The sequence below is a fragment of the Lissotriton helveticus genome, chromosome 6 (assembly GCF_964261635.1).
Source record: "Lissotriton helveticus chromosome 6, aLisHel1.1, whole genome shotgun sequence".
NCBI classification, from domain to species: Eukaryota; Metazoa; Chordata; class Amphibia; order Caudata; family Salamandridae; genus Lissotriton; species Lissotriton helveticus.
The window spans coordinates 446,406,039-446,428,279 of NC_136067.1; the positions used below are offsets into that span (position 1 = coordinate 446,406,039).

Sequence of the window (22,241 nt, forward strand, 5' to 3'; positions counted from 1 at the left end):
GCCCAGAGGGAGGAGAGGAACGGTAGCGCCAGGCCCGTCTAGCACCAGGGGGGGACGGAGAGAAGACCGCCACTGCACCACAACCCAGGTGGGTCGTACACGCCTACTACCTCGCAACTCCGACCCACCTCCACAATAATGGGGAAGAAAGACCCGCCGCTAAGGCCCCTGAAACAAGGCCCTATGGACAATTTTGCGGCACCACGGCAGGCCAGGGGGAACCCGGACACATCATCTGAGGCCCCCGTCGACACTGGGATTCTGCTTGCAGCGATACAAGCGTCCAGGACGGACATTCAAGAATCACGGGCGGCACTAGAGGTCCAGATCGGCGAGGTGGGGTCGGAAGTCACTCTCCTGCGCCAAGACTTCAGGAACCTCTCAGCCAGAGTGACGGAGACAGAATCTCGCATCGGAGAAGCGGAGGACGCGATAACCACGGTCCGGAAGGAAATGGCAGAACTCCAGGCATCGCACCGACAACTGCTGTGGAAGGTGGACTATGCAGAAAATAGGGCACGCCGCAACAACCTGCGCTTTGTAGGTTTTCGTGAAGGAATTGAAGGGGCCAATATGTCGGCATTCCTGCACGCTAGGCTCAAGGAAACCTTCCCAGGGGCACACTTCTCTACGTGCTTCGTGATTGAAAGAGCCCACAGAGCACTGCTGGCGAAACCTCCGGAGGGTGCGAGACCTAGACCAGTAATCGCACGCTTCCTCAACTTTGCCGATAGGGACTTGATCTTGAGAGAAGCTAGGAAACTGGGTGAAATCAGGTAGGAGAACACTAACGTCATGATCTTCCCAGACTACAGCCAGGAGGTGCAGAAACAGAGGCGCTCCTTTGACTCGGTAAAGACTAAACTCCGATTCATGAACATTACGTACATGCTGCTCTTCCCGGCAAAGCTCAAGGTCATCTACAAAGATAAAGCAATCTACTTCAATCACCCGGAGAACGCATGGCAGTGGCTGGAGGAGAGGCCGGTCTTCAATGGCAGGGAAACGGCTGGCCGCGAGGAACTGGACAAAGTCGTGAGAGAAAAGGCGCAATGGGGCCTGCCCAAGCAACAAAGAAGGAGATCCAAAAGGACATTCACCCGTACTGCAGGAACCCCATACCATGCACACGCATCTGCAGGAGGCCGAAGGGGGAGATCGTAATCTCCGAGGGCCTCCAGCACAGCTGATTGGCAATTACGGGGAGATCACAAACAGACCTGCTCGGAAGGAGATGACAAAGATGGTATTGAACTCAGAGACTCGGACACTGAGGCAGACGACCTGACCAGCCATCGGAGTTCCATCCACCCCCTGGTGACTGAGATACACAACCTGGAGCAGGAGAACTCCGACAAGATAAGTGGGGCTGACACTTCGACACAGGATTCACACTCCTGAATGCAGCTGCAGTGGACTATTGGAAACGTCGGCCGGGAAGACGGCGACACGCAAGTTGTCACCACCCCTTTGTTTCTTTCCTTTGTTCTTATATCTTTCCTTGGGTTTCTGTTGTTGGTTTAAGACGTTTCCTTAAGGTTTCACATTCTGCTCACGGTTGCGCCTGGGCGCGACACCCGGCAAACGTACTGTACCACATCCTGCCGGGGTGGGAACAGTGAGACCTAACTGAAAACAGGGAGGGAGAGGGTGGGCGACAGACCGACTCCTACTGAAAGCTCGGACCCCCGGGGGGATGAGACTGGACGGGGAGGGAGGTGGGGAGGGGGAGGGGATGCAGGGGGGGAAGATTTCAACAAGTTGGGGGAGGGGCAGGGAGGGGGTGGCCACGATCGTACGAGCTGAAGCACCACTATTGGCACACATCCTGGATGTCCATGAACCGTAGGAATCACACCACACCATGGCAGGTACACTAACCGACTCACCACAGGAGGGCAGGGGGGTGTCACTCCTCACATGGAATGTAAATGGCCTGGGTTCCAGAATAAAGAGGGGGTTGGTGAACGCATATATCAAGAGGGTGGCTCCGGACTTTGTCCTCCTACAAGAGACACATCTAAGAGGTGCGAAATGTGCATTTATAGCTAGAGGGCGATACACAGTATTTGCACACGCAGGATACACTACTGATTCGAGGGGAGTGGCAGTGTTGATCAATAAAACATTCCCGTTCGCTGTGACACGCACATGGATAGACCCGCAGGGCACCTACGCCGGGGTACAGGGAATGTGGAAAAGGCAAACATACACAGTGATCTCGGTATATGCCCCGCCGAAACTTCAGGCGCGGACACTCAAAGCGATCGCTTCCATCCTTATAGACACCGCAGACACATTCCAAATAGTGGGTGGAGACTTCAACGACGTAATGTCGGAGGAGCTGGACCGTACAGGGCCAACTCGCAGGGGGAGGGCGCCGACAGCACTGTCGCACCATATGACCAACCTGGGCTTTACGGACGTCTGGCGATGGCGCCACCCTACTCGTGAGGCATATTGCTTCTACTCTGGGGCACATAGAGTATTCTCTAGATTGGATTACATATTTATGGCTAGGCAATTTCTCACTGCTGGGGATGAGGTGGAGTATAACGCGAGGGGAATTTCGGATCACTCGCCACTGTATGCAAGAGTGGGGTCGGTAGGGGGAAAGGGAGGCTCAGAGTGGCGTCTGGCAGCCTGGGATCTCCAAAAGCCGGAGATAGCACGGGGACTCAGGGCCGACATCAAAGTCTACGTGGCGGAGAACGAGGGATCAGTCGACTCAGGGTCAACCTTCTGGGAGGCACTGAAACCGGTCCTCAGAGATAGGGCGCAGAGTAGGTTAAGGGCAGAACGGAGGAGGCAGCTGGCAGAGACAACGGAACTAGAAATCACGATACTGCATTTAGAAGAGGAATACCAGGCACATAAGGAGGAGAATACCCTGAGAAGAATGCTAGACAAACAGCAAGAGTATAGGGAGATAGTTTCTAACGAGGCACGGACACAATCCCTGGCAACACTACATCGGCTCTACGACATAGGGGACAAGTCTGGCAAACTCCTAGCCTGGTTAGGCAGGAAGGAAAGGGCAGCATGATGGGTGGAACAGATTCAAAAGTTAGACGGAGGCCTGGTGAATACAGACAGGGAGATAGCTGACGCCTTTGCTTCCCACTATGCACGTTTCTACACAGCGCGGGACGGAGGACGAGGCACTTCAATACATGGGGGAGGTTGACCTACCTACGCTGACTCCCGACACCAGTTTAACGCTGAAGGCGGACATCACACTTGACGAGATATTAGGTGCGATAAATAAACTTAAAACCGGGAAAACACCGGGACCAAACGGGTTCCCGGCGGAATTTTTTAAGCGCACCTCAGATCTGTTGACATGCCACCTCAAAGCCCTGTATGCTGCTTCCTACCAAGATGGCCGCCTACCGCCCGACCTCACACTGGCCACTATAGTCCCTATCCACAAACAGGGGAAGCCCAGAGACGAATGTGCCTCCTATCGCCCCATCTCCCTCCTAAACATGGAGGTGAAAATTCGGGCTGCGGTCCTGGCGGGGCGTCTGAGATCGGTGCTCCCAGATCTCATACACGCGGACCAATCCGGATTCCTACCAGACAGAGCTACTAAGCTGAACCTTAGACGCAAGCACAATTGGCTCCAAGAAGTTAAGGACAGAGAGGAACCCCACTGGTTCCTATCCCTGGACGCTGAAAAAGCGTTCGATGCAGTACACTGGCCCTTTCTCATGGCAGCACTACGGAGGTTTGGGTTGGGCCCAAAATTCCAGGGGTGGGTGAGACTTTTATATACAGCACCGACAGCACGCGTCAGGGTAAATGGCCGACTATCCAAGGAGTTCCAGATCTCCAGAGGCACGAGACAGGGGTGTCCACTGTCCCCTCTTCTATTTACGCTAATGATCGAGGTCCTGGCGGCCAGGGTCAGGCAGAACTCAGACATCAGAGGCTTCACATGGGACAGATTAGGGGGAACACAAGAAAAAATATCATTGTACGCCGATGTCCTGCTATACATTACCAAACCCGAGAGCTCGATCCCGGCACTGTTTGAGGAACTGGAGGGGTTTGGAGCGAGGGCGGGTCACACCATCAACTGGAACAAGTCTGTTCTCTATGACCCACGGGGGGCTGATAATTGGGGGGCCATACCCGAGCAGCTGCTCACTACCACGGACGGCTTTCAATACCTGGGCATATATATTACGATAGATAGGGCACTTTCATTCTGTAAGAATGTAGGACGAGTAATGACAGACGCAACTGAAGACATGACCATATGGAGGCAACTGCCGCTCACCCTACTAGGCAGGGCGGCCATGTATAAGATGATTACTCTCCCCAAGTTCCTCTATGCCCTCCAGAATGAGTACTACCCTCTCCCAGCCAACACAATCTCCAAAATACATGCGGACCTACGTTCATTCCTGTGGCTGGGGAAGCAACCCCGTATTGCTCTCCAAACACTCCAACGGCACTAGTATAGTGGGGGGAAATCTCACTACCCAATCTTGAGGCGTACTACTGGGCGGAACATCTGACCCCCATTAATGACTGGATACATACCCCAGCGGACCACCCGACGTATGCGCTGGAGAGACATAAGCTCTCACCTCATACTATACTTTACTACCTATACAGGGGAAAGGTGCGGAGGTCGCTCCTGCCGGCTACAACGATCACTCTGAGGGCGTGGACACGTGCCACGAAACGCATGGGCTGGGAGGGGAGATTGACACGTCAGACGCCGCTCTGGCATTGCCAATGGCTCGCAGAAATAAAGAAATTGAGGGGGTTCCAAAGGTGGGATGACATAGGAATTTCACATATCGGGGATGTGGTATACAGGGGTGAATTGAAGTCATTTCGCATGCTACAGACAGAATTTGGATTGCACCGTTCACAACTATTTAAGCACACTCAGTTCGCCCATGCGTGGAGGGCCCAAAATGTCACACTGGCGGACATGCTGGACTACGCACCACTGGAAGGCAGGCTTCTCCAGGAACAGATGGTCCATCAGGCGGTCTCCCTCACATATAAGACACTAACTAACCACATGTTGGGGGACCTATAGAAATTGAGAGGGATATGGGAGGCAGAGGTGGGGGAGATGGAAGACCTGGACTGGGAGTTGGTCCTGATGCACCCCCGGGAGGTTGCGATCAAGTCACGGCTGCGGCTCATTCAACTGAATGTGCTCCATAGGACCTACTTCGATAGAGTGCCCCTCCTTAAGATCGGGAAAATTACTGACCCCACGTGCCTCAGATGCCGACAACATTCAGGAGACTTCTATCACACAGTATGGTCATTTTACAAAATACAAATATATTGGGCAAACATCTTCACGGAACTGGGAGAGGTTTTAGGGGTTGAGTTGGTACGAGACCCAAAGTTAGCTTTGCTGGGCATGACAAACGAGGTGGACCTGCCACGCCCGCAACTCATATTCCTAGTACTGGCACTAGTGGTGGCTAAGAGGGACATAGCGAAGTACTGGGGGGCCGCAGAAACACCAGAGATAGAGGAGTGGAGAAGGGGCCTGGACCTTTACATGGTAGCGGAAAGGGTGACATACAAGGCGAGGGGTTGCCCCAAGAAGTTCAGAAGAGTGTGGGCCAAATGGAGGCAATATCACGGGATTGACGTGGGATAGTAAGAGGCAATACACTGGATAGTGTTTGTAAAAGGCTGGATTGGGACCTAACATGACCCAGTAAAGACATGATTACGGGAGTAAAGAAGAGCCGAGGGGTTACGGCAGAGAGGTACAATGTAATGTGCTACGGAACACTGTTTGGGAGAGGGGGGTAGGAGGGCGGGACTTGGGATTTGGTGTCCAATGACTAAACATCAAGGTGCTTGGAAAGATACGACGTGGCAAGCTACAAGTTGGGGAATGTTTTCTTGGTTTTACAGACCACAGTTGGGTGGGGTGGGGGGGGATAAAAATGTAAAATGCAGGAATCTGCCATAACGCGGCAAGCCCGAATGGGGGAATGTGCAAAATGCTACTGGAAACAATCACAGCTGCGCTGCCCGGCCTCCGGGATGTGGGCTGAACGGCCGTGTGACAATATATAACCTGTGAATAGCCTCGGGGATTGAATAGTAATCCTGTTCTTTAGGGCTGGTAATATACGTGTACTTCCTGCAACAAAAATAAAGTTAAAAAAAAAAATTTTTTTTTACTTTTCTGCTGAGTTTAGGTAGACGATTAACGCAGACATAGTGGTTCAATTCACAAAGGCGTACAAGAATTAGCCTTACTGATAAAGTAGTGAATGCCCTTGTGAATTTTCCCCAGGCAGTATTTAAACCCATACCCCTGTACAAGCTGCATATCTTGGAACATGTAATAGCTATTCTTTCAAACTTGCCGGTTTTGCTTAGTTTTTATTACTAAAAAGTACAAATTTACTTTTGAACAATTCTTCATACTTTGCTATTTACATCAACCTGAATGCTATATGTACAGTCATTTAGAAGTATAATGTCCTAATATGATCTGTTTCACTTATTTTTGCAGCACATGTGATCGCAAAAGCACAGGGCCTTGCAATTTTATCTGTGATTAAAGCTGGCTTTTTGGTGACTGCACGAGGAGGGAGTGGAATAGTCGTAGCGCGTCTTCCAGATGGAAGTAAGTTAACCGTTTTGCCTCTGTTCAAGAGAATATAAATGTACTGCATTTTCCTAGACCTTTGGTAAAATACTTCAACGAGAAACAGTGTAATTTTACACACTTGAAATTCATAGCAGGACGGTTCACCCCACAAGATCTCCATAAAGGACTAATTGGCTGAGTTTTGGTCTGATAAGCAGAACCCTCAACTTTCAACGTTACTTTCATCATTCCTCTCTTCAAACAGATCTGTGTGCCGTACAGACTTGTAAGGTGTATGCATCTACCTGCGCAATCCTCGACCTCTAAGACCTCTCTTGTGTCTTATTTAGCTCCCCCCAAATCAAGTTACTTACGGCAAGATTATATCCCAGCTCGACCTAAAAAGATGATTTTGGAATCAAAGTGATGGCCACACCTGTCTACACGAACCTGCCTGACCTGCACGTAGGTCTTCATCAGGGCCCCTAGCCGAGCACAGCACTGATTAGGCAAAGCCTCTTGGTGGTCATCGGATATCTTAAATCCCTAGAGAATCAAATGTCATCAAATTGGCCCATTCATCAACACATTTTTCAGGCAGGAAATGTGCAAGAGGCTCAGGGCTGGACTGGGAACTGAAAGCCGCCTTGGCAAATTTTGGCAGACCAGACCTTTTTCTGCAGCATAGCAAGCGCAGCGAGCGAGCCCGATAATTTGAGGGGATTCTCCCCCTTATAAAATTTTGGAATAAGACAGACCAAAATGGTGCATTTTACAGCACATTTTTCATTACATATTTAATTGTATCAACTTTCAAAGCACCGTAAATAGTTAATGATGACCTTAAAGAGCACCAGGTTACCCAGTCATATGTACCCATAGACATTCTTACAGAGAGCACCAAAAATAGACTCATGAGTAATCCGGCACTGTAGTGCACTCCAAAACTAGGTCAAAATATCCAGCCAGGCCACAAAACCGCTTGGCACAACCTCCAGAGCCATTGTGGGACACAGGCTCAGGTAGCACATGGATTTCTAGAGCACTGGCCTGGAATACCTCCTCCCAGGACCAAGAGAGCTTCGGAGCCCCCAGTCAGCCCTAGTGAGTGTAGACAGTGCCAGCCTCCAGTGTGGGGCCACACTGGTGCAGGCCTGCACTGGTGTCTGTCAACTTTCTGCTTGCTTGGTGTCACTTAGTCTACAAGAGCCTGGTGTGCATAGAGCTCTGTGGCAGCCACACTCGCAGCCTACTGGCAGATCTGGTGCTGCATGGAGGGCAGCAGGCAGACACAGCTCAGCAGTGCAGATTTTATTAGGGTTGAACAAGAAGTGGTATAGTCAAGACTTATACAGCGTCCTTGTTGACTGTAATGTGTGCCTCGCTCTCCTGATTTATTGTGTTTTGCAGCAGTTTTAAGATCTTATTGTTCCTAATTGCTCAAATGGGTTCTGATATCTATATTTCCCTAGTCTTAATTACTTGATTTTGCTCCTAACAAAGTGTCACTCATAGCAGTTGAAATGTCCCTCATTATTACAGTGAAATTATGAAAATGTCACACATAGCAATCTGAAAAGGTGGCAGCTATGTTAGAAGTGTGCGGTTTAAGTTCTCCTAATATGACTCTCTCCTATCCAGCACTGCAGGGGACTGCTAAGACCAAAGTGATAATAGATATTAAAGGCGGACAACATTACATATGTAGAATATATTGGGGACGAGATGGTGATTACAGTGTTGTAGATTCGTACTGCAGATCTTCCCTGGTGTTTTGTTTTCATTTCAATTGGTCAGCCACGTACAAGGTAATAAAATAACAGCTCTCGGACATAAGCTGCCGGAAACCGAGAGTAAGAGTGAAAGTCATTAACTTTATTTTACTTATCTCTTTCACCGCTTTTTCAGTTGAATCGAAGAATGAAAACCAGTTAATTCAAGTGTACCACGTGTCTGCAGAGTGCCACTTTTATTTATTTGAACAAAATAAGGTGCAATACACTTTAGGACCATGAGCACAAACACACACACTTTCAATTTAAGAACAACTGCGTGTGCCTCCGCCTCACTCTCCCGAAGCTTGCACAATGCTCAGTGCAGTCTGCAGCAGGGGCGGATCCGAGACGCGCGTCACTTTTCAGTGCTTGATTTTACTCTTGTGAAAGTGTCACTCGTAGTGGTTGAAGTGTCACTCGTAGTGGTTGAAGTGTCACTCGTAGTGGTTGAAATGTCACTCGTAGTGGTTGAAATGTCACTCGTAGTGGTTGAAATGTCACTCGTAGTGGTTGAAATGTCACTCGTAGTGGTTGAAATGTCACTCGTAGTGGTTGAAATGTCACTCGTAGTGGTTGAAATGTCACTCGTAGTGGTTGAAATGTCACTCGTAGTGGTTGAAATGTCACTCATAATTACACTGATATGAAAACGTCACACATTGCCGACTGAAACCTTGGCAGCTATGCTGGCCCCACCCCCAGCTGTAGCACCTCCATCAGTCCCACTCCGCCTCGCTCGCATGATGAACCTACAGTGTAGGTTCATCATGCGAGCGAGGCCGTGACGGGAGTGGAACTGCTACAATTTCAACTTGAGCCAGGTGACAGTCGTCCTGACACTTACTTTATACAGTGGAGGCCAGGCGGCCTGTGCACTCGTGTAACGAGCAGATGTTCAACATGCATTTAATGCATAATGCAGGCGGGCGAACTTGGGCAGGGGGAGCAGGTCATTGGTCCTACTCTATGATCTGTGCTCCCTCCCCATGTTCACCCGCCTGGCTTGCGCTTATGCGCGGCCGCGCCCTTGAGGATGCTAATGGTCTCTCTGGTAGTCAGGTGGTGACGCTGACGAACATGATGGTCATCGATCACTTCCTGCGGGCCTGGTCACGAGTAGTTGTTGTGCGTGGTGCTGAAAGTGTACGTGGCTTGCCCGCACCCTGGAAGGAATTGTTAAAGATCTGCAAAGCAAAATGTGTTAGCATGGTTCTGAATGAGGTCATGCAAAGATCTTGCCTATTCAAACAATAGAAAACAGGTTTTTTAAATAAACTCCTTTCTCTTCCTCAATTGACCACTCTGTTTTTGATACAAATACATCAGGAGGTGGGCTTGAGCTTCATCGAGGATTTGATTTGTTTATGCCACTTGCTATTGTGGCAAAAGGTTTGGAAAAAGGAGGTGGCGTTTTTTAATAGAGCTATTATCCGGGACTGTCTTTCAATTGACTACGCCATAATATCTTTTGGTCGATGACTATCAAATCCTTGTGTATGAGTCTGGACAGACATGTGCTCAACAACCCTTAGAAGCGCCAAGGGGTTTAAGTATGTCTGAGGATGCCAAGCTTAGGAGCAAAAGTATGAAATGTAGTTCCTCTGGCTATTTTGGCAGGAAACAGTCTAGGTTTACAACCTTCTGCAATTTGTAACAAACGGTTATGCAAGGTTTTTATTGACCCATTTAAGATTGCACCTGATTCATATAATTGTATAATTTCCAAAAATGAACGATTGGTTGTGTACAAATGTTCGTTGCCCCTGTGATGGAACCTCAACACAAAGCACAATGCACTTTACCCTATTTTACAAGTTTTTTTAATGGGGATTAGGAGAATGATACTTTTGGTGTACATTAAACTGACCCGATTTGTACTCAGGAGTTTGGGGGACAATGTTAGTGTTATGCAATGATAATATGCTGTGGATAATAACTTTTAGGATATTAACTCCTATTAAATGAGCTTTTCATTGTGATCTGAGATCTGTGATCGCAAACGAGGTGGACTTCCTGTTACTGTATAAACCGATTTTGTAATCCGATGATTCACTTTTGGCTGTATGGTGGATAATGCCTTGCATTGCATATGTTTTTAAGATATTTATTTGGAGTTTCTTTTTATTGAATGTTTTGACTTTGTTGGTATTTTTGACCAATATCTAATGTTTTACTGAATTGAATTGAACTAATCGAGTGCCTATTTCATGATTTATTGATTTGTCTAGGAAACCCAACAAAATATTGAAAAAACATTATTAAACACAAAAATGTGCATTTCCTTGTTCCTAAATGTATCTATTTGAGCTGGGGTGCTGGTATATATTGCAGGCTGGGATGAAAAATGCATGGTTTGGGTGCACAAAACAAGAAAGGTTAATGCTAGACAAACACCACCACCTAAAATTAAATGGCGTCTACTTAATATTCTGTACCACACATTAATTTACTTATTATCTTTCTAGATTATTTTCACGCTAAACGGGGGCCATAATAAATTCCTGTTGTACATGTTTTTCCATAACAAGATTTAGTAGTAGATTGGCAATAGAGCATTTTAATGATGTAAAAGCTTTGATTATCTTTCTTAAATTTACATTTCACACTTTGATATCCTCACAGAAGCCCGTCATGCTAGTGCTTGCCTTTTCTCAGCAAGTAATTGTGTTAGAGGGCACATTTACACTTCGTACACATATAGCATGTTAAACCTGTCATCCTTAGGGTGGCCTCCCAACAAACATTTTGCTTTTGACCTCCACGTTTTGCTGAATCTTTTGGTTGGCCTTAGAACTCTAAGCACTTTACCACTACTGTCAAGTGCTAAAGTGCATGGGCTACTTCCCTAAACGTGTGTAATTGATGCATACATGATTGGCATATTTAATTTACGCTTAGGCCCCTTGTAAAGTGGTCTAGTATATACCTAGAGCCTGCAAGTTAAATGCCACTTTGGACCTGCAGTTCTGATTGTGCCTTCCACACAAGTAAGCCTTCAAACCAGTCTCAGGTCTGCCATTGCAGGGCCTGTTTGTGCAGTTTACTGCCGCTACGACTTGGCATTTAAAACTATTCGCCAGTTCTTATACTCCCCTTTTACTACATACAAGTCACCCATAAGGTAGGCCCTGGGCAGGGTGTGTATTAAGTGAAATGTAGGACGTGTACTTTTAGGTTTTGCATGTTCTGGAAGGGAAAAACATCTACATTTGTTTTTCACCACTGTGAGGCCTACTCCTCTCATAGGTTAGCATTGGAAATTCCCTTATACACTTTTAAGTGGTAATTCCTGATGATAAAAGAGTAGCTACTTCATGCTTTATATCTTTGGAATGGTAATGATAAATTATCCTTACTGAAGACGTTGGAGTTGACATTACTGTTTTAGAAATGCCACAGGTATAAAGTGACCGAACACCAATGGTCTTGTCTCCAATCAGTAAGGCTGAGCCCTTAAGCAACAAAAACAACTGGGGATGCCAATACTGATAGTTCTTTTCAATAAGATTTACCACTGCATATGAACATTTCATCAATGACAGCCGTAAGTATCCAATAGTTTTTATTTTAGAAAATTAATTTAATTTCTATTGTGTTCCTTTTTTATGTATATATAAATCACATTTCAAAAAAATACGTACAACATTACAAGGACACAACCAACTTTCTTAAGTGAACATAGCAAAACAGAAATTCACCAAAACCTGGACTCCTCATCATTCTCACTTACAAAATGTCCAAGCATACACAATCATCATACAAACCTAGTTGCATACCACAATCACTCTACTCATAAACCGCAAACCTGGTCTCATATAAACTTTGTCACTTTCTTAGACCAAGGTGCTTAACCAAACAACCAACATTTTTTGCAGTCCTATTCTCTGTGCATAACACCAAATATAAACGCCTTTCAATATTAGCAACACAAACTTGACAAAGATGCACAAGAGATAGACACTTTACAGAATGTTTGTTTGGTAATAAAAAACACAAGGTCGGCACGTTTCGAACCCTCTTCATTGCAGGGTTCTCCTCAGGACCAAACTGTATTATAAAAAGAAAACAAACAATGGCTTACTTGTAGGACTTATTTATGACAAATGCACAATCACCAGTGTTGCCAGTCTCAAAAGAGCATTTTTAGCATTTCTTTGCCCTCAAGATCTTCCGATATCAACTGAAATTCTGATGCAGATTTTTCTAAAACCATCCCAAACTGTGGAAAAACTTCAGTGGATGTACAACCAAAAATAAAAACACTGTTATAGTCTCTTCTTTGTCAAGGAAACTTACTGTCTTTAATGATTAGGTCGTGTCAATCGATGTGTTACGATGCAGCTACTAACTGGCATGTTTCTCAATCCAGATGTAGGGATTCTATTAATATTTTCTTCATATCATTAAAAAACACTGAAAACAAGTGGAAAAATCCAAAATCAAACATGGGGTGAATTGGTCAGTTTTTAATATGCGCAAGAAGTACACTGGGCGTTCATACCATTCCTTTCTTAGGCAGGTTTTTTAGAACAATGCGTAGCTAACTTCAACGGATCAACATTATACCTTAGTGAGTAACCTGTTTGGAGACAACAATATAAGTGTGCTCAATCAAACACAGCAAAGGCTGCGACATAGGCAATCTCAACGCGTACCTGAAATGATAGCTCTTTTTCCAGAAATCAGACGATTACGATGAGTCCGTAATAGCTCCTTTCAGGTATCTTCTTTGAAAATCTATGATCCGATGGGAAAAAAAGGGAGAATTTTTTGTAGAAATCCAAAATACGTGCTATCCTTGTATTGAAGCATAAGCTACATCTGCAACTGAACGAATAGGGCAACGGCATACCTGGTCTCTTCGTGCTTTCTTTCCAAACGAGTACTTCCGTGTATTTTCCTCTAAACCGGTCAAACGGTGAATGGTTCCCTTCAACAATCGCACTAAATGCTCATGCGTGAATGCCTGAATCCCGGAAGCTGATGGAATTTTCTCTAGAGGCTCTGGGTAATGTATTGTCGTATTGTTGTACGACTGCTTGTGGAAGTCTGGAATGGAATCTATTGACACAGAATTGATTAGGGCTTGTAAAAAAGCACTGTACATAATTGTCAAAAAATAAATGAGGAAAATGGAAACCGTATAATGGTTATCATATGCCTTGAATGTCAATATTTAAATGGAAAATATTTAATTTATATTCATTTATTTTTTTTAAATTATGTACGGTGCTTTTTTGTATGTTAGACTGTTCGAGATGTAGGTATCTTGAGGAAACGTGAAAAGTGATGCATCTACTTAGGCATGTGGACACTACCTTTCCATATATTTTACAAGAGACCTGCTTAAAATGGATATGTTTTTCACTTAAAGTAAATTATAGGACGTTGAATAGAGAGAATATTCACATAATGCATGCTTTATTTCCAAAATGCCCATCTATTTTTAAATGTAGCACTACATTGATAATTATTTTTTAAATTGTTGATAGATAATGGTACTGAAGAACTGGGAAGTTAAATGTGTTGCCCAGGGTCCAACAGTGTAGTTAAGTAGGAAGTTTGGAAAACGAACCCTGGTGTCTTGGATTCAGGTAATGACTTTTAACCAGTGGTCCACAAAATCCTCCTCTCTGGTGGATTACCTTTTAGTTTTTATTGTAACATGTCGGGTAATTTGAATGGTTTGTGGTTAATTTTCAGTAATATATAAAGTCCTAGTCAGAATTCAAGATGTAATAAACCAATGACGAAAAAAGCTTTGACTTTAGTTGGGTAATAAAGTGATTTGTTAAATTAAGGAATCTGTCCAATACCGTTCACTGTAAGATGTCCCAAAAGTCAAATAGCACGTTTGACTAATACCCGACTTTTACCTAAAGGTATCATACAGAATAATCCTCTGACTTGGGTAGATAATATTCTGCAGTACAATGATTGGGCATATGTGGTATTATAAGATATTTTACTCCGGTTATGGAGTAATTTCACAATGATTTTGAACTTTTGATAAACTGTTTGCAAGGTGGTGTTGCCGATAATTTATCTGACCTTGCAAGATTTGTTAGATAGTGTAAGTCACTGAGATGTTTAAATAAAATCAAAAAACGCTTTTAGCTAGAAAGAGTGTTACATTGAGGTGCTGTAAAAACGGAATAATCTCCAAATCATCGTTTGTCGGAAATGAGGTACAGTGAAATTAGCAATTTGGGCAACTTTATCTTTAAATTGTTGAAACGTTTCTTGGATGTAGATTGAATACATTATTGTAAAGATGAGAGGAAGGCGGAAAAGTATATAAAAATATAATTTATTTTTAAGTGCAAAGTACAAGACCCACTGGAGCGTAAAATACAGCATCCAGTTCAATCCAACTCCAACAGTTATCTCCCCCAACAATCTCTTTACACATCATTCTAACATTACATCAATGAATTCTAAGATTACATAAACTGTTCTACAAGACATCAAAACAATCTATATTCTACTATGGAAACGAAGAAAAGACCCAATTACCACATGTATCCTTTTAACAAAATAAAAAGAAGAGACAGCTAAAATGGTATAAGAACTAAAAGTTTAAGCATTTAAAATATAATCATTAAATTTCTTAGGTAACTTAGAAATTCTCTTTTGTAACACTGAATTTTCTTGAACAGAAGAGCCCATAAGCTCTTCTTCATTGCACACAGACACATTAGAATCCCTTTGAGAAAAATCATGTACGTCAAAATCTTCAGTGTGATCAAACCAAATATGACCACCACCCTCATCTTTAGCAAAAAATTGTTCTTGCCCTGGTTTAAGAACTACTACAGAACTTTTGCTCCACCAATCTTTACCTTTAAGTAACACAGCTGACTCAGTTACTCTCTCCACTTTGAAGGGATTAGTAAATGTTGAAGAACCTTTACAATTCATTGTAGGTTTAATAATACGTACCCAATCACCAATTTCTATAGCCTTACTTTTTGTTTTGTGAGACAAATCATGATACCTTTTGCCAACAAAACAATAATCAGTAATATTTTTCTTGGCTTTAGCAATAATCTTTTCCATATTATGCTCAACAATTTTTTATCAAATTCCGGTGTCAACATAGATTTAGCTTGTCTTCCTCTCAGTAATAGATATGGAGAAACTCCAGTAGAATTATTTGGAGTTATATGATCACTCCACACTTTTTGTTTCAAAAATTCAAAAACATCTAACTTGCTTTCTAATGCTGCTTAAATCCCCTCTTTGATAAATCTATTGGCCCTTTCTACTTGACCATTAGCCAGTGGACAATATAATGGAGCTGTTTCTGAAAGCACACCAACTTGTTTAAAAAATGTTTTCATTTTGTGGGAAACAAATTGCACACCATTATCAGATAAAATGGTATTGGGTGCACCTTCAATTCTAAATATGTTGTCTAGAAAATCAATGACCTCATCAGTCCCCGGATGTTCTACAAAAGTGTAGTATATCCACTTGGAAAAATTGTCAACGACAACAATAGAAAATCTTTTCTCCCTACCAAAACATTCATATGGTCCAGAAAGATCAATCGATATTTTTTCCCAAGGTCTGGCAGGACCTGCTTGAATAGATAAAGGTTGTGTCGAAACTTTCCATTGTTTATCAGCTTTCACACACAGAACAATTGTCTATCATTCTCTCCACAATGGCATCCATGCCAGGCCACCAGTAATGAACTTTACTAAGTTTTTTAGTACCCGAAACCCCAGGAGGTCTAGAATGAGCCAACTTGACAAGTTTGTTTCTCACACCATCCGGTGGTACAAACAAATTTTGACGTAATAAAATGCCATTTTCAATGCTAAGCTCATCAGCAAGTTGAGCAAAACTTTTAAACTGATCTTCCAAACCTTCAACAACAAATTGCTTGACTTTGGACAAAACAGTATCTTTTTCCATTGCCTCTAACCATTCCTTTTCAGAAACCCCTGAAATGCATGAATCCACAGCATCAACTAATGCCACAACACACTCCTGTTGATCAATCACCTCATTGTCACTCTCTTCTAATGGAGTAAGTCTTGACAAACAATCAGCAGTAACATTCTTACCCCCAGGAATGTGTTGTATTTCAAAATTATACTCTTACAACCTTGCAATCAACCTTACAAGTCTAGAAGATGCTTTCCTCTCCTAACTCCATCCATCATAAAAACAAGGTGTTTGTGATCAGTGACTAGAACAAAAGGTCTTCCCCATAAAAAAAACTCTTACGTTTTTCCACTGCTGAAACACGGGCTAAAGCCTCTTTTTCAATGGTGCTATAGTGTTTCTCCGCTCCCCTAATACCTCTGGAAATAAAAGAAATAGCTCTTTCTCTGCCATCAATAATTTGAGTAAACACTGCACCAAGCCCAATGGAACTCGCATCCACTGTAACATAGGATTTACCTTGTGGATCAAACGTATTAAGACCAGGCGCTTTAGCAATAAGTCTTTTGACATTTAAAAAGGCTTCATCATGAACGATAGTCCAATTAAATTGAGATCCTTTTTTTTAAAAGCTGTCTTAGGGGTTCAACAACAAGAGCATAGCCTTCGACAAATCTAGAATAATATTCCCCTAATCCCAAAAAGGAACGCAAATAATCCTTATCTCTGGGTCTACTAACATTCTCCAAAGTATTTACCAGATCCTCTTTAGGAAAAATGCCACTAGGTGTGATTCTGTGACCCAAATAATTAATCTCTTCCACAAAAAACTTAAATTTTTCTTTGCTCACGGTCATGCCCTTAGAACCAAAAGTACCAAGAACTTTGTCAAGAATAATGTTGTGGTGTTCTCCATTTTCTACAAAGATTAAAATATCATCCTGAAATGATTGTACACCCTTAATACCTTCAAACAAATTCTCAATTAACTTTTGGAAAACACTGGCCGCTGATGCCAGCCCAAAAGGCATCCTTAAAAATCTATATAGACCAAAGGGAGTAGTGAACGTTATAAGATCTTTAGATGACTCATCAAGCAATACCTGATGGTATGCAGATTTAAGATCAATTACTGAGAAAAATTTAGCACCGTTGATAGCCGATAACATGTCCTGAATGCGCGGTAAAGTATGCGTATCCACTACAATGTTTTTGTTTAGGGACCTGAGATCAACACATAATCTCAGATCCTGATTTTTCTTAAGAGCTAAAACGATAGCGGAAACCCATTCCAAACTATCTGTTAACTCTATGATGCCCTCAGAGCACAAAGTGTCTAAATGGCTTTTGAATTTTTCTCTGATGCCAAGAGGAACCATACGTACCTTATGTTGAATAGGCACTGCATTTTTTTTAAAGTTTGAATTAGTGCATGTAACCCTTGACTTGTCCACCTCATTTTTAAAAACATCACTGTTTTTTGAGAATCATCTCTAAACTAAACTTTTCCATTGAAATATTGTTAACATCAAACTCCCTTAATTGTAAAGGGCGATCTGAACCTGGACATAAATTTACACCCAACCTTCCTAGATCAAACCATCCCACAATATTCTTGCCATCTATGGCGACATAAATTTTAGTAAAAATCTTTCTTCCTTCAAATTCTAACGAATCAAAAAATCCAAGCATAGAAATATCAAAATTTCCAAAGGCCTTAGGATTCACATCAGTTTTCTTAAGCACAACATTTTTCCAATTTTCCTTAAAAAAACATCAGATAAAATGGTGATAGGTGATCCCGAATCCGCCATTGCATCAAAAGAAACATCACCTACAACAACTGTACCTAAAGGAGCCTTGAAAGGAATATTAACGTTATTTACAGACCAAACAAATAAATCATCATAAATTGTGAGAAGCATATTTTGCATATCATGTTCAACCATGTTAATGTTACTGACATTAGAGTTAGAAGGTTTCTTTGGTGCATGACATACAGAAGAAAAGTGACCAACCTTACCACATTTTACACATTTCTTCTTTAAAGCTGGACAGTCAGAACTGTTCGCTAAATGAGTCTTCGCACCACATCTGAAGCAACTTAATTTGTTAGCTTTGTTTGACGAACCCTTTGTTAAAAGATTGTACAGCACAAACTGGCAAGGATGAAGAGTTATTTGCTTCTTCTGCTGAAATGACTTAAGAAGAAATTATAGATCTTTCAATTCCCTTTGCTAAGTCTAATACCTCACTTAAAGTAGGATTACGACATGCGAGAAGCCTCTCTTGTACTTTTTTGACTAGCAATTAAAAATAAATTGATCTCTAATGAAGTAGTCAACAGTTGCTCCATATTCACAATTTGCAGCTAAGACTCTAAGAGCAGCAACATATTCTTCTACTGTTTCATCAGGAAGTTGCTTCCTTTTATGGAAAGCATGTCTTTCAATAAGAACATTGGGTTCATCATGAAATTGGTTCTCTAATCTTGCTATTGCTTCTTTATATACATTCCAACCTTCACCTCCACCACTAGGTGGTGCAATAGGAATTACATTCCTAAAAATCTCAATTGCAGCATTTCCCAGAAATCTAAATAAAATAGCTTTCAATCTCTCAGGTGAAAATGTTGTACCATCTATAGCTACAATGTAAGTTTCAAAAGATTCAAACCATTTATTCCAATCTAATTTAGGTTTGCCTGGAATCTGTAAAAAAAATTGTTGGTTGGTTACAGATTTGTGAATTTGGCATATAGAGAACACAGATGTAGACACCAAAATACTTAAATGCCTATGAAAAAATGTTCAAATGTTCCACAAAAAATCTGTTACATAATATATAATATATTATTAAAAAGAAAGACATTTAAATTCCTTAAATGTGCAGTACTTGTACAACGTCGAAAGTTAATAATAAACAAGTGTGCACATTACAGAAGAAATGCACCAAGGAAGTTGAATTAACGAAGTGTGAACACCCTTCTCAAAATGCTCTGTTGAAATGAAGTGGTTAAATAAAGTGTGCGCATCACTGTAACAGATGCGCAAATACTGCCATATTGAAGAATGAACATTACCGTGTAAATACGCTGTGAAGATGAAATAGTTAAATCAAGTGTGCGCATCACTGTAAAAATGCGCTTTTAGAAATTAAAAATAAATACCAACTGGATACGGTCGTTGCTAATGTTTTAGTTCAATAAATAACTGCTTCTTCAGTCTGGCGATAACAACATCTTCGTAGGTGAAGAACTCCTCCGTGAATGACCATAAAAGATCTGCACCGGTAAATCTAAGATGGCCGCCAATGACGTTGAAGCGTCGTAACCAGGATTCCAAGGTAAACAGAATGTCCGTTTTTGCGTGCTGCCAGTTGGAACGCAGCATACCCTCCAGATGAAACGCAGACTGAAACTTGCGAACTGACGTCAATTCACTCATCACTCTTCGCTACTTCAGTACGTCAACATTTCACGCCCTGGAACACTGGCATCCATGAGCACCTCTCACGCGTTGGAATCCTGACATCACATTAACTCAACGATTAAGGTAATTCAAATCACCATACTTTTCTTGAAATGAATTTAAACTCCGTTTTCGCAGTAATTCTTGACGAGTCTTGAAATAAATAAAACTGAACAAAAAAAAATGCAAGACTTGTTTGAAAATTCCGTCAAAATCTTCGTTCAAATGTTTAAAAACAGCAACAAATTTAAAAACGCAAATAAAATATTTCTAGCTCAGTGGGTCTGCACTTTAAAAGACCTCGTCGCCATTGTAAAGATGAGAGGAAGGCGGAAAAGTATATACAAATATAATTTATTTTAAGTGCAAAGTAAAAGACCCACTGGAGCCTAAAATACAGCATCCAGTTCAATCCAACGCCAACCGTTATCTCCCTCAACAATCTCTTTACACGTCATTCTAACATTACATCAATGAATTCTAAGATTACATAAACTGTTCTACATGACATCAAAACAATCTATATTCTACTATGGAAACGAAGAAAAGACACAATTACCACAATTATGTCGGTTGTTTGGTGACCTTGGGACACTTAGTAAGTCAATTGTCTTTGTTAAACAAGTGCAAAAGTAACGTAGTGTGTAGATGCAATGTTCTGCTCTTCCTATAAAGTTACATTGTAGGGCTATTTTTCCTTATATTTATAGGTAAGTGTGATTCAGGAGTGCCAGATGATTAAAGTAGGTATAGTTAAGACTGAACTCTAACATAGTAGGCTTTTAGACAACACACTGCACAAATAGCATTCTCATTCTTTTTATTTATGTTTGATCATAGAGCTTGAATTCTCCCAGATTGTCAAAGAATACTCTGTTTCCTAACTTTATATGTTTGTCTTTCTTCTAGATTTGTCTTAGAACATTTTAAAAAATCTATCAATTTGTCATTGTTTCATATTTTACGTATCGATGCATAACCAATATCAAAATTTCATGGGTATAAAAGATTTAACCAACCCAATGTAGAGTCCATTCGGGGGGCAGCAGAGCAGGCAGGGGGCTACTGGGCCTCAGCTGTGTTGGTTGGGGTTGTTTGCCTCTGTTATAATGGAGTGTTTCCTTCTATCTTTAGAAAAAAAATTATATAGTGCGAACCCGACTAGAAGGTTTTGGAGCGCTTTACATGAGCAGCAGTTGTGTTCAAGACGGCAACATACATTTTTGTTAGGCATGGTGCATTAAGTGATTTTCCCAGAGTCTCAGGATGTTGAGCGTCCCTGCCGAGACTCAAATCCGGTTCCCCAGCTTCAAGGTCGACCTCTGTAGCCATTAGGCCACATCCTCTCCTATGGCTTTACATTCTGGGCCAGGTGGACCCCTTTCGCACTGGACTGTCAGGGTAGCGAGGGTGAACAGACTTGAGCATGTGATGTAGGTGGTGTGGGGTGTAGAGTCTCAGACCTCAAGCAAGCAAACAAACGGACATCTTGTTATTGTCCAGCCTAGTACTTTTATTTTTAAGACAAAGAGAAGTACTTAATCACTCAGACGTTTTAGATTTAAGTACAGGTGCAGGCTCACTATGGTGAAATTCAACAGCTGTTCTGGGTTTTATGACCTCTGTCAGGCCGTATACTTTGACTAGGTCATTCTGACAAGCCAGTTTAAAAAATCTTAACCTAGTGAACCAAAATCTGTTATGCAAGTTCTGAGTCAATGTTTTATTCAGGCATTGGCGTTACCTGAGGTGATTTGAATTTCGTATCTCCAAGCGTAATTGTGCAGTCTCTAACAACATGGTGTAAGCAACCACGTTGCCAGTTGCCAGGGCTTGTTCAGATAGCCCCACCTCTTCTCCTCATCATTCTGATGGAAACCGCTGCAGCACAGTCAAAGTTACTCCATTTCGGCTAATCTGTAACTCATGACTGTGGGATTCCTTTCTTGAGTCTGTGGTGCAATGTTGCAGTCCTTTGGGTGCAGAAGAAGCAGAGTCAGCAGGTTTCTTCTTTGTGGTGGCCGCTGGTACTCTGAGTGTTTTACGTTTGCTTTTCTTGGCCACCCAAGTAGGCCTGGATACCCTCTGGCAGACTCTGGTCCATTCCAGGCAAACTCCCACAGCAGTTTTATTCTCTTGGACTACGCCTCTCGAAGGACTCAGTGGCTGGTTTTTTTCTGCACAGACTGCTCCCGTGGGACAAGTTACTTCTTCTCCCCTGTGCTGTCATGCACGCTTTCAAGTCTAAGGCAGGTCCAAACATACTCCAGGCGGATGTACTGACTAGGTGATGTTTCCTTTCCTCCAGGAGACTTACTATCAGTGATACCAGTCATGGATCACAGCAACTTTCTAAGTAATCTGCAGAGTAGGTTGTCCTTGGCCAGTGAAGCATGGAACTGGAAAAAAGTGGGAACATTTGGGATCCACTTGTATATACCATTTCCAAAAAGCAGATGTGGATCAACTGCTAAAAGTCGAAAAAACAGCTTTTATATGGCTCTG

The 22,241-nt window shown here is 42.6% G+C and overlaps 1 protein-coding gene across 3 annotated transcripts in view; it reads left to right on the forward strand.

The window, feature by feature from the left end:
• Nucleotides 1-22,241, forward strand: part of SH3YL1 (SH3 and SYLF domain containing 1) — an 898,181-nt gene that overhangs the window by 207,609 nt on the left and 668,331 nt on the right. For all 3 annotated transcript variants that reach the window (XM_078647885.1, XM_078647883.1, XM_078647884.1), the window contains exon 3: nucleotides 6,518-6,631. In XM_078647885.1, coding sequence (XP_078504011.1) covers nucleotides 6,518-6,631 — 114 coding nt within the window. The remainder of the gene's footprint in view (nucleotides 1-6,517; nucleotides 6,632-22,241) is intronic.